This window comes from Callithrix jacchus, chromosome 11 (assembly GCF_049354715.1).
Source record: "Callithrix jacchus isolate 240 chromosome 11, calJac240_pri, whole genome shotgun sequence".
Lineage (NCBI taxonomy): Eukaryota > Metazoa > Chordata > Mammalia > Primates > Cebidae > Callithrix > Callithrix jacchus.
The window spans coordinates 108,270,133-108,283,627 of record NC_133512.1 but is presented as its reverse complement, the minus strand read 5'-3'; the positions used below and the strand labels follow the sequence as shown (position 1 = coordinate 108,283,627).

The 13,495-nt window shown below is 42.8% G+C and overlaps 1 protein-coding gene and 1 long non-coding RNA gene across 2 annotated transcripts in view; one reads left to right on the top strand and one right to left on the bottom strand.

The window, feature by feature from the left end:
- LOC108592937 (uncharacterized) overlaps positions 1 to 13,326 on the top strand; it is a 27,992-nt gene extending 14,666 nt beyond the window's left edge. The window contains exons 2-3 of the long non-coding RNA XR_013524226.1: positions 10,295 to 10,408; positions 13,188 to 13,326. This is a non-coding gene — a long non-coding RNA (uncharacterized LOC108592937). The remainder of the gene's footprint in view (positions 1 to 10,294; positions 10,409 to 13,187) is intronic.
- Positions 1 to 13,495, bottom strand: part of ZC3HAV1 (zinc finger CCCH-type containing, antiviral 1) — a 70,516-nt gene that overhangs the window by 6,518 nt on the left and 50,503 nt on the right. Inside the window, exons 8-12 of the mRNA XM_002751944.8 lie at positions 13,232 to 13,352; positions 8,740 to 8,842; positions 2,369 to 2,459; positions 1,501 to 1,631; positions 1,010 to 1,140 (exon numbers count right to left, since the gene is read on the bottom strand). Of these exons, the coding sequence (XP_002751990.3) occupies positions 1,010 to 1,140; positions 1,501 to 1,631; positions 2,369 to 2,459; positions 8,740 to 8,842; positions 13,232 to 13,352 (577 nt within the window). The remainder of the gene's footprint in view (positions 1 to 1,009; positions 1,141 to 1,500; positions 1,632 to 2,368; positions 2,460 to 8,739; positions 8,843 to 13,231; positions 13,353 to 13,495) is intronic.

Here is a 13,495-nt window from a genome sequence, read left to right as displayed (position 1 = left end):
ACCACTGTGTACCCCACATCTAGTGTACAGAAGACACAAAAATATTTGCTGACTGACTTCTTGACTTTTGGGGCAAGAATTGAATTTAATCCTAGTTGTATGAGTTGAACTCACTTTGAATCTGTGATAACCTATTACTTATTTCCTAAAGATAAGTAATTTTTAGGTTTGTTTGGTTTTAACAGTTGCATGCATGCAGGAGTGGTGGCTCATGCCTGGAATCCCAGCACTTTGGGAGGTGAGGTAGGTGGATTGCTTGAGCTCAGGAGATGAGACCAGCCTTGGCAACATGGTGAAACCCTGTCTTTACAAAAATACAAAAAAAAAAAAAAATTAGCTGGATGTGGTGGCACACACCTGCTGTCCCAGCTGTTTGGGGGACTGAGGTGGGAGGATCACTTGAGCCCAGGAGGTGGAAGCTGCAGTGAGCTGAGATTGTCACCCAACCTGGGTGACAAAGTAAGACACTGTCTCAAAAAAAAAAAAAATTGCAGGCAAGAGTTTAGGAGTAAAAAGAAAGAGCTATAAAGATTTTGTGTGTGGGGCAGACCTATGACACTACAGGTCCAGGTAACCCAGTGTGGCCTGAGATGGGGAGAATCCTCTTCTCCTCGTCTTTAATTAAAATCACTTTGTGACAATTGAAGCTTCAAATAGCTTCAGAGGCATGGACATGTGTTCAGGAAGAGCACGGCCAGAAGTGAGTAGTGATGGGAGACAACAAGGCCAACAGATGGAGTAACTGACGAGCATGTACAAGGACTTTGGTCACTCCCAGAATGAAAACAGAAGGCAGGAGTGAGACTAAGTTCCAGCACTCATGCTCCAAGTCAATGGAGCCACTCTCATTTGAGCATTTGAGATTACCACAAGCTTATTTTCTCTCCATGACCACTAAAGCCTGGACACTCTGGTTAATACAAAATAATTACATATACCTCCTCATAGAAGCGCATATAAAGCCCAAGTTATAACTCTACCAGTTACACTTTTCTATCCCGGCACAAACCTTTTCCATATGTGGTTGCATGAGTTTCATGTAGGGTCCAGTCAAAATTATTCGCACAGATAGAGTCCACATAGGCACGTTTTGTCGCATAAAATAGGAGGTTTTCTTCTACCTTCATCTGCAACTTCTTCCTAATTTAAGAAATGTGAGAGTTAACACCGAGACATCCCCTTCTCACTCCAGTTCATAACATGAATCCCAGCTAAAGTCTAATCATCTGAAAATTTCATCCCATCAGCTTTCACAATGGAGCTACTAACATAAGGCAGAAGCTGTACAATAATAAACTTATGAAAACTTTTAAAAGACAGACACATGAAATCAGTGAGGCTGAAAGAGAGAAGCCAGAGTTGATACAATGAAAAAAACAACTAGAGCCTGAAGGAACTGTTGACTACTAAAATAAATCAGTGAATATAAATCTTAAAGGATGGATATTAACTAATCCTTTCCAGTTTTATGTAAAGAAACATAATAACGTGGCCACCAACCGTGTAAAACAATCCAGGAGCTCTGGGTTCTGGATCTTCTTTATCTTTTCAATCTTGAAATTTTTCATGGAAGCTTTAAAATACTCACTTACTTTGACATATTCTGGATGTAGGTGATTGATCTCTGACACCTAAAAGAATTTAAAAATATATAAATGGGAAATAGGAAACGTTTAAAGCATGTTACATCCCCATATGTGGCCCCCTAGCCCATGAAGTATGGTTACCAGGGTTCTAACAGCAGGTAGGATGAGCTGGCTGAGGGTTCCCACATCTGGCAACTCACTGCTGTATTGAACCAGAGAGGAAGCAGGCCTGTCTGCCCAGGCCAGCTTAAAGCTATCAAAGCACTATCCCTAAGGGAAGTCCCCTACAGTCTGATTTAGTCAGTAACCTCTTCCCAATGTGATGCCCAGGCAGTCCAAACAGACCAGCCTGCACAAAAGCTGAAGCCAGCATGGGGAGGCTAAGCTATCTAGGAAAAGTCATGCTCCAACTAGGTTAGGTAACAAAGTGAGGCAGTTTGACACCCATAGAAACTTGTTAATTGTAACTAACAGACAAGTCACTTTCACTCTCTAAGTTCTAGTTTTCTCCTCTGTAAGACAGAGATGTCAATATCCATCTCACATGGTTGTTGTGAGGATCTGGCCAAATGAGACTGTGTGGCTGAACTCTGGGAAGAATGAGGCACCTAGAGCAGTTAGGTGATCTGTGGGAAAGAAAACCATTCGATGTCTGCCTTTCTACCTTGATCTAAGAGTTTTGTGGAGCAATTCATTCATCCAGACAAACACATACACTTGTAGCAAAGTACTTTTTCTAACATTTAACAGATTCACACAGCAAATATGTAAAAACCAAGTACCTTATATTTTTTTGAGGATAGGAAGCAAAGGTCCTGCTGAGGAAGAAAGGTGGCAGTTATAGGCGTTGACGAGGTCTGTGCTGGCTGATGGCTACAAAGAAACAGAAGGAATTCACTTAACTCTGTTCCACAGGCCCAAGCTACCCTTTATCTTAACTTCCAGCCACTCGGCCAAGGATACTTAGAGAAATACACAATATTTCTTTCTGTATTTTTCTTTGGACTACATCCTCGCATATACCTGCTATAGATGTACCAGTAATCACGTTTTTAAATAAAATGCTGCAACTATTCATAATCGGTAAATTAAATGCTATTTTCCTGTTGATTTAAAATGTAAAAGCATTGATTCTTTTTTATATTTCTGCTCAACATTCAAAGGTCCTAATGTGTTAGCATTAAGCAAATGTGACTTACAGCTTCTTTGTCAAAAGATAAACAATTAAGTATATTAGGAATTTAGAGGAAAGAATTCTGTCTTTCTAGTATGAACTGTATTTCAGGGTAACTATATCTGAGAAACAATTCCTTTTTTTTTCTATTCCATAGAACCTAAAGTTATCAGAAAAATTTTTCTTTATAGATGAATCACACTAATAGTTATGGAAGAGTTGATAGATAGCTACTAAAACCATTAAGTGAAAGATCAGATGAATAGTACAGTAGAATGATCAGACTGGAATGACTTGAATCTACTCTGTGATCTCCATCACTAAAAACAGGACAATCAGACACTGTATATCTCTTCATAAGATGGGATGGGATCACTGGTACAAAGCCATCAATTGTGTAGTATTCTTGATTCAAAAAAAAATGGAACCTAAATCTAATCAGTTCTCTAAATCTCTTTTTTTTTTTTTTCTTGAGACGGAGTTTCACTCTTGTTACCCAGGCTGGAGTGCAATGGCATGATCTCGGCTCACCACAACCTCTGCCTCCTGGGTTCAGGCAATTCTCCTGCCTCAGTCTCCTGAGTAGCTGGGATTACAGGCATGCGCCACCATGCCCAGCTAATTTTTGTATTTTCAGTAGAAACGGGGTTTCACCATGTTGACCAGGATGGTCTCGATCTCTTGACCTTGTGATCCAACCGCCTCGGCCTCCCAAAGTGCTGGGATTACAGGCTCGAGCCACGGTACCCAGCACCCCCCCTTTTTTTTTTTTAAAGATGGGGTTTCACCGTGTTGGTCAGGCTGGTCTTGAACTCCTGACCTCAGGTGATCCGCCCACCTTGGCCTCCAAAGTGCTGGGATTACAGGCATGAGCCACCGTGTCCAGCCATCAGTTCTCTAAATCTAATGATCAATTTATGGAAATTACACACCAAATGACCCCATGAGTAAACAATTTGCTAATTTGTTTTGAGACAGAGTTTTGCTCTGTCATCCAGGCTGAAATACACTGGTGTGTTCATGGCTCACTATATCCTCAACCTCCTGGGCCCAAGTGATCCTCCCACCTCAGCCTCCTAAAATGCTAGGATTATAAGCAGAAGACAGCATGCCAGGTTGATTTCCCACATTTTGAATTTGGAAAACTCTATAGGTCAAACCACCTGGTTGTTGTTTTTATTGTTTGTTTTTTTAAGACAGAGTCTCTCCCTGTTGCCCAGGCTGGAGTACAGTGGTACAAACACAGGTCAGCCTCCTGGTCTCAAGCAATCCTCCCGCCTTAGCCTTTTTAGTATCTGGGACCACAAGTGTGTACCACCACACCTAACTTTTTAAAAAGTTTTCGTAGAGATGGGGTCTCACCATGTTGCCCAGGCTGGTCTTAAACTCCCGGGCTTAAGCAGTCCTCCTGCCTCAGCCTTCAAAAGTGCTGGGATTACAGGTATGAGCCACCACACCTGGCCTATCTAGTTTCTTAAAAAATGAAATTGCATGAAAAAAGTGGAGGAGGGGAAACTGTAGCAGACTAAGAGGTTTATGACACAAATCAACCAAATGCAATGTACAGACCCTGCTTAGATACTGATTGCAATATATCAACTCTAAATAGTCACTGTTTAAGACAATGGGAAAACATAAAACATGAACTGGATATTAGATGATATTAAGGAATTATCGTTAACTTTGTTACCTAGGTTAATGATGTTGTATAATGTTTTCAAAACCTCTTACCTGTTAGGAACACACCTAATATATATATAGAGGAAAATGATAACATGTATTGGATTTACATTAAAACATTTCAGCAAAAGAAAAAAATTAGGCCAGGTATGGTGGCTCATGCCTATAATCCCAGCACTTTGGAAGGCCAAGGCAGGAGGATTGCTTGAGCTCTTGAGTTCAAGACCAGCCTGGGCAACATAGTGGGACTCCTCTTCAATCTCTATAAAATGTTTTTTTTTTTTTTTTTTTTTTTGAGACAGAGTCTCGCTCTGTCACCCAGGCTGGAGTGCAGTGGTATGATCTCGTGTCACGGCAACCTCCGCCTCCTGGGTTCAAGCAATTCTCCTGCCTCAGCCTCCCAAGTAACTGGGACTACAACCATACCTGGCTGATTTTTGTATTTTTAGTAGAGACAAGTTGCAACATATTGGTGAAGCTGGTCTTGAACTCCCAACTTTGTGATCCGCGCACCTCTGCCTCTCAAAGTGCTAGGATTACAGGTGTGTGCCACCACACCCAGCCATTAAAAGAATTTTTTAAAAAAATTATCCAGGTGTGGTGGTGCAGAGCTATAGTCCCAGCTACTTGGGAGGCTAAGGTGGAAGGATCACTGAGTCCAGGTGGTTGAGGCTGCAGTGAGCCACGACTGCACCACTGCACCCTAACCTGCATGCAGAGTGAGACTTTTTCTCAAAAAAAAGTTTAGAGGTGATGATGGTAACAAGATGGTAAAATATTGCTGGGCGAGGTGGCTCACGAGGTCAAGAGATCGAGACCATCCTGGCCAACATGATGAAACCCTGTCTCTACTAAAAGTAAAAATAAAAAAAAAAAAAAATTAGCCAGGCATGGTGGCCCTTGCCTATAGTCCCAGCTACTTGGGAGGCTGAGGCAGGAGAATCACTTGAACCTGGGAGGCAGAGGTTGCAGTGAGCTGAGATGGAACCACTGCACTCCAGCCTAGGGGACAGAGTGAGACTCCATCTCAAAAAAAAAAAAGATGGTAAAATATTGACAGTGTTTAAGTTGGATGATAATTACATAGAGATTTATTAACAATTCCTTGTGCTTTATATTTGAAATTTTCCACGTACTAAATAATTATATTTAAAAAAATAAATGCTTGAAGAAAAAAACTCTCTGAAGACTTCCTTGTATAAAAAGAAGACGCCTTAGAATGAGAAAGACTGGCCCCAATTTATCTCTATTTTAAGCTCAGGTTTCCATTCTGGATTTGTATAACACAGGATAGATTGAATGAATATGTTATAAGATGCCCATGAATAGTGACTGTGCTATAGTTCATGTCTATATCCCACTGCAGTTCAGGATAGTACCCCAGCCCTTATTCCATCCCACACCAAGACTCCTTGGGCTAGTGAGAGAGCAGGATTAAAGTAGGTTCTCTGCATGACCCCCCTTCCCCCTGCCCACTAACACGTCTTCCCCAATTTATTTTATTTTTTACTCATGTGGCTATTTATTATCACTATGTGCCATGCATTATACAAAATATTCTAAGACAGCCTGGGCAACATGGCGAAACCGTGTCTCTATTTTAAAAAATACAAAAATTAGCCAGGTGTGGTGGTGTGCATCCACAGTCCTAGTTACTCACTCAGGTGGCTGCAGTGGGAAGGTCACCTGAGCCCGGGACGTTGAGGCTGCAGTGAGCTGAGATCGTGCCATTGCACCCCAGCAACCAAAAAAAAAAAAAAAAACAAAACACCACCAAAATATTTCAAGAGCTCTGTGGAGCTGATAATTGGGGCTGGTGGGGAGAGAGGGGGAAGGGAGGAGGAGGGAAGGTTGTGCTCATGCTCGAGATGACATTTACATTAATAACTGTATTACAAGGTAGAAGTGGGTAACAACTATAATGGAATCTCCAGTGTTCTGGAGGGCACAGGAGAATTGGAGGAGAGTCACAAGGAATGTCAGAATGGGAAAGTGCCATTCCAGCTAAATCATGAGGTATGCTGGATCCATGTGAATGATGGGAAGAGTACTCCTGGAGAGGGGAAGAACAAATGGAAAAGCATGAAGCAACTGTGACATATGGAAGCCATTGAGACTGACAATGGCTAACTACAGGAGCTTTCTGGAAATGCCACAAACCAATTTTTTCCCCTAGAAATATATGTGCACAGAAAGAATCATCCAGTTTAGAGACAAGGTCTCTACACTTTCCGTAGTTCCTGCTGTCCAGAAGAGCCATAAAGTGTGGTCTCACTAGTTGAGACTAACTGGGAGCATTTGAATTGTTAAAAAATTACTGGACCTTGTTTTTAAAAAAAATAGACAATTTTGTTGCTTTAAGGCAATACTGTTCAAACGCACTTTTGTGAAGATATCCTGCCAGAACCATTCTAATGAATGAAAAGCAGCTCTGATGATCTCATTCATCAGCTGAATGTGAACAGCCTCTCCCTGTCCTCCTACTCTGCCTTTTTCCCCCTCCTAACACTTGTCAGGAACTGACATAGTTACTGCCTCATCCACCAGAATATAAGCTCTGTGAGGGCATGGGCTTTACTCCTCTCCCCTAAACCCTGAAATATTCTTCTTACTTTATTAATTTAGTAATAAAGTAAGGGGAAGGGGCCAGGGGCAGTGGCTGACGCCTGTTATCCCAACACTTTGGGAGGTCGAGGCAGGCATATCACCTGAGGTCAAGGGTTTGAGATCAGACTGGCCCTCATGGTAAAACCCCATCTCTACTAAAAATACAAAAATTAGCTGGGCATAGTAGCATGCACCTATAGTCCCAGCTACTTGGGAGGCTGAGGCATGAGAATGACTTCAACTGAGAGGCAGAGGTTGCAGTGAGCCAAGACTGTGCCACTGCACTCCAACCTGGGCAACAGAGTGAGACTCTGTCTTAAATAAATAAATAACTGAAAGGGACTTTAGATAGCTACACCAATCAGATTCTAATTCTTGGGAGATCAACTTGAGAAATTCAGAGAAAATTAGGCAGTTAGTGGCAGAAGATAAGGCTGAAGGGATATGCAGGTTGGAATTATGAATTAGAATTAAGTCAACTTAATTAAATATATAGTTACCAAGTCTTTTAATAGCAGGGGAATAAAAATAATACTAACCAGGGCAGTTAGCATTTACTGAACACCTGATGAGTGTTTGGAATATGTCACCCAAGCAACAGTGAGGAAGGTATTATGATTAAGCCCATTTTACAGATGAGGATATAGAGTCATTCATTTGTCCAAATCCACGCGGCTCATGGGTGGCAGGGTGGAATCTGAACTTAGGTGAGCTAGATCCAGAGTCCAGGCTGTTAACCTGGTACCCAGAAAGGATCTTTGACTCTAGGCTCCTCCACTTCTAAAGCAGAATTGGAAGCAACTTCCCTTCCTGAGGCCCTGATATAGCTCAGTTTCCATTCGTAGATTCTTGCGAGTTGTTTTCCATATGACCTCAAAGTTATTTATCTTTTTAGTAAGTTCTCTTTTTCATCAAATAGCTTGAATTCTTACAACCAAAAGAACCTAGTTAGAACACCTTGATTTTATACTTGCTTTGAAGCCTGGTTTATATACTCATATATCACCCAGAAAAAAAAAATCCAACTCCAAAAATGTTCATGAACAATGTAGAGTTTACAAGGAGAGTTACAACGAAGCCTCCACAGCATCTCCTTTAAAATCCCTTCGATCAGCTTTACCTCTCCAAAGCCCTTGCTCTAACAGCTACCCCACCCCTTTTTCCTATCTTTCTCTGCCTCTCATTCTCTGTAAATCGTGTAGCAAGACTAAAGAAGGCACACAAAAGAATCCACAGCAAAGCCAGGCACGGTGGCTCATGTCTGCAATCCCAGCACTTTGGAAGGCTGAGGTAGGAGATCACTTGAGCTTGGGAGTTGGAGACCAGACTAGGCAACAAAGTGAGACACCGTTTCTTAAAGAAAAGAATCCACAGCAAAACAAAAACCCAGTGCATGTGATAATTTCTCAGGTGCACTGTATCAGTCCAGCTTTTCACAGCAGGAGAAGCTAAAGCCCAGAGTATTTGAGACTTGCTCAGACTCCCCTGTAAGTTTTTTTGGATCTAGTATCCTTTTCAATCACACCATGCTGCTTAACAAGCATCTTACTCATGGATAATGCAAATGAAACTGCAGAGTAATGCAAGCTGGAACTTTTCAGGAAAATAGGCTCCAGATTCACGAGTGACTCCATGAGCCCAGGACAAGCATCTCAAGCATCCATCAGCAAACAGCTGCTTCAGAACACTTACTCTGGTCTTCTTTTCATCTGTTCCACATCCCACAGAGACACAAATTTTGGTCTTCTGATGACATCCTTTTGAGTTTTGGAAGCTACGTTTGTCTGAACCATCCCTTAGGATAGAAAAACATAAAAGCAGTGAGAATCAAGATCAGTCCTAGAAAATGACTTCTTGTTATTTTGCAGAGGCAAACATTCAAGAGTGACCTGTATGTATAGGAATAGAGAAAATCCTTTGGGATGAGAATTGCTCACAGTAAAAGACTTAGATCCCTCACTGCCATTAGTAGAAGGCTCAGAAAGCAAAGGAGTAAATGAATATTCACGAATTAATCTAATCTTTAAATCCAAGTTGGATGGTAAAGGAGGAGAGCTGGGGGAGCCAAATAAAAAGACACCACCCTTGCAAGCTTCCCTGTACCAGATATCAGTGATTATGGGCTGGAATCTGGTAGCTGTCTTCAAGGGTTTTTTTCTTTTTTTTTGAGACGGAGTTTCGCTCTTGTTACCCAGGCTGGAGTACAATGGCGCGATATCGGCTCACTGCAACCTCCGCCTCCTGGGTTCAGGCAATTCTCCTGCCTCAGCCTCCTCAGTAGCTGGGACTACAGGCACGCGCCACCGTGCCCAGCTAATTTTTTGTATTTTTAGTAGAGATGGGGTTTCAACCATGTTGACCAGGATGGTCTTGATCTCTTGACCTCGTGATCCACCCGCCTCGGCCTCCCAAAGTGCTGGGATTACAGGCTTGAGCCACTGCGCCCAGCCAAGGGTTTTTTCTACATTAGGTATGAAATACCGTTTTCAATTCATGTTGTAAACCTCGGTCCAAACGGCAATCAGAGTGATCCCTTTCAAAAGTAAATCATAATCCATTGTTAGTGAGAGTGTAAAACAGAACCACCACGTCGGTGGCTTCTTATATAGTTAAACATGCACTCCTAGATGATTTAGCAATACCATGCCTGGGTATTTTCCCAAGAGAAATGAAAACCTATATCCACACAAAGGCAAGCATATGAATGTTCACAGCCACATTATTATGATAACCAAAAAGCAGAAATAACCTAAATATCCGTCAGCTGGTAAAAGAATAAACTATGGAATCGCCTTTCAATGGATGTGATTCGGTAATGAAAGGGGAAGAACCCGTGGATGAATCTAAAAGGCGTTATTCGGAGTAAAAGAAGTCAGCCACATGCAACGTGCCTACCGCAAGCATTGATTAATATGAAGTTCTAGAACAGGTCAAACTAAGTTACAGGGACAGAAAGCTATCAGCAATAGTCTGTGAGGAGAATACAGCAGGTGTGCGGTGTGTGGCTGGGAGACTGATTGCAGAGACAGGAAGAAACTTTTGGGATTGATGGAAATGTTCTATATCCTGCTTAGAATCGCAGTTACACACATTTGTCAGTACTCATCCGACTGCACACTTAAAATATAAAACAAACATAAACCACAAAAAAAGCAAATCGGATCATGCTACAGCACTGCTCAAGTCTTCCCAAGGCTTCTGTCTAATAAAAGGGCCAAGTTTCTATCTCTGCTCTCATCTCTTACAGACCATCTACCTGTTCTGTGAAACTTCAAGCTGGTCTGTACCTTCCAGCCCTGGCCTTCGTTCTTCCTTCTCCTGGAGCGCCCTTCTTCCCCCAGGCAGAGGCTGCTCTATAAATGTAAGTGCTGTCCCACTGACTCCTCCATTCTCTGGTTGCTTCCGGCACTGTTCATTTTCTCAGTAACTGTTACTGCTTTCTGAAATGGCCTGACTTGTTTACCCGATCACTGCCTCTCACCACCCTCTTGAATATAGGCTGGAAGAGCAACCTCATCACTGTATCCCAGCCCCTACAGCAGTGGCCAGTACACAGCTGGTACTCAGATACTAGCTTAATGCATGACAGAATACACTTGCAATCTAGTTAAGAAATAGAAAAAGCCATGGCCAGGTGCAGTGGCACGCCTGTAATCCCAGCAGTTTGGGAGGCCAAGGCAGGCAGATCATCTGAAGTCAGGGGTTTGAGACCAGCCTGACCAACATGGAGAAACTCCATCTCTACTAAAAATACGAAATTAGTCATGCGTGGTGTTGCATGCCTATAATCCCAGCTACTTGGGAGGTTGAGGCAGGAGAATCTCTTGAACCTGGGAGGTGGGAGTTGCATGAGCAGAAAGAAAAGAAAAGAAAAGAAAAGAAAAGAAAAGAAAGAGAGACAGAAAGAAAAAGAAAGAGAAAGAAAGAAAGAGGGAGGGAGGGAGGGAGGGAGGAAGAAGAGGAAGGGAAGGAAAGAAGGAAGGGAGGGAGGGAAAAGCCATCCGGAACACTACAAACTGCTCTGAACTGGTTTCTATGAACCAAACAAACAGAAGTAGCTGGACAAATTGCTCTAGACCAGGAACAAAGCCTATTGGCTCTCATCTCTGCACCACCCTTTTAAACCATAAAAACAATATCATATCACCTAAGAATTTCTTTAGAATTTGTCTTTTTTTTGGTTGTTTTTTATATATTTATTTTTATTTTACAAAGATGGGATTTCACCATGATGGCCAGGCTGGTCTTGAACTCCCGACCTCAGGTGATTCACCCACCTTGGCCTCCCAAAGTGCTAGGATTACAAGCATGAGCCACCACACCCGGCAGTATTTAAGTCATTTTTAATTCTACCACCCAATAGAAGAGATTTAAATTTGTCACTATTATCTTCCAGTCTTGGCCCCCATGCACGAATTGCCACAATTATCATGCACATTGATTTTTTTTTTTTTAAACTTTTCTATATTAAATATAAACAGAAAAATGCAGAAACATAAATTTGGGGTTCTGGCTGAGCACTGTGGCTCATGCCTGTAATCCCAGCATTTTGGGAGGTTGAGGTGGGAAGATTGCTTGAGCTCAGGAGTTCAAGATCAGCCTGGGCAACATAGTAAGATCCACGTCTCCACAAAAAATTTAAAAATTAGCTGGGCATGGTGGCATGCACCTGTAGTCCCAGTTAGTTGGGAGGCAGAGGTGAGAGGATCTCTTGAGCTGGGGAGGTTGAGGCTGCAGTGAGCCATAATGGCACTTGATTGACAGAGTGGGACCCCGTCTCAAAAAAAAAAGCCAGGTGCTATGGCTCATGCCTGTAATCCCAGCACTTTGGGAAGCCGAGGAAGGCAGATCACGAGGTCATGAGTTCCAGACAAGCCCGGCCAACTAATGAAACCCCGCCTCTACTATTAGCCAGACCTGGTGGCTGGTGCCTATAATCCCAGCTACTTGGGTGGCTGACGCGAGGAGAATCACTTCAACCTGGGAACCTGGGAGGCGGAGGTTGTGGTGAGCCGAGATTGTGCCACTGCACTCCAGCCCCAGTCGACAGTGGGAGACTCCATCTCAAAAAAAAAAAAAAAAAAGCGTGTTCTGCCTTTTTCATTGAACAATATCAAATTTTGCATTTCCTATCTAGTTTTCATGATCAAAATCTTTAACAAGTGCCAAATATGCCACTCAAATTTAGTACCCTGATTTATGTAGTCACTGCTGTACTGGTGCACAGACCAGTCCACTTTTAATACTGTGGGCACTGGTGTTTATCTACCATTCTGTTGGTCATACCATGCTGGTTAACAAGCACCTTACTTTATGCCTATAGCTTTCTTCCCCCTTCTTCTAGTGAATTATTTCCTAAGAAAAGTTCCTGAGGGAATAAAAAGACAAGCATATTAGCAAATGTTAATGGCTCTGGTACTGCCAGGCTGTTTTCCCAAATACTTGGTATAATGGTCCTTGTAAAAGCTACATCACCTAATGCACACTAAGTGATAGACGACCCAACTGCAGGTACCATCTGGGAATTCAGGGACCTTAGAAAGGCTCCTTTACCTCTTCTAAAGCACCTGCAAGTCCCTGGTCATGTGCAGGCAGTGTCCTAGGGTGTGCCCAATGGATGGGACAGTACCTTCAGAAGGCCTAACTAAACACAGCAGGTAGATTGGCGGCAGCTCACCAGAAGACCTTTCTACAGTAGCTCCAATAAACATGGCAGAAGGCAAAGTACTTTAATCAATGTGATGATGAAGCCACTGACCTGGATGATAAAGCATAAAAGAAACAGCAAGTTTCTAAAACTCTAAAGGTGCCCAAAAGCCCGAGGTCTTTATTGTAGTCACCAGCATCTGAAATTATGCCTCTGCCTGGGCAGCTGCCCACCCAGAATCAGAAACAGCATGGCAGAGCTAGAAGCACGCCCAAGACGACTTCTTGAGCCCCTGATTTTGCAGTTGAGAGAAGTGGGCCTACATAGGCCAGGCGCCCCTCCCAGGGTGGCAGAGCAAGTGTTCGTCAGAGCCAGAGCTCTAGAACACAGGTCTTCTGATGGCCACTGGCTTGCACTCTACCACCTTGCTAAATCTTGACCTTGACCTTGGCAATACATACCCACTCTGCTCCCACTCCCATGTACACTGCAGGTGGCTTTCCATGACACACAACACTGCCAAACACAGAATCTTACCTTGGAAACTCAGCTCATAGTTCCGTGAGCCCGCCTGAAACGGCACAACTCCCCTCGGACAGGACTGATAGAAAGCCTCCAGGTATGAAGAGTCGATGCTTGAACTTTTCTGATTGTCTTTCTAAATTGAAAAAAAATAAAAGGTAAAGAGTTCAGAAGTTTTTAGGAAATCTCTACTGTTACAGGATTTCATTTGAGCAATGGGATGTGAACAGGAGTGCAGTCTGCTTCCCAAACCAGATTGTAAGAACGTCCAACAGAGGG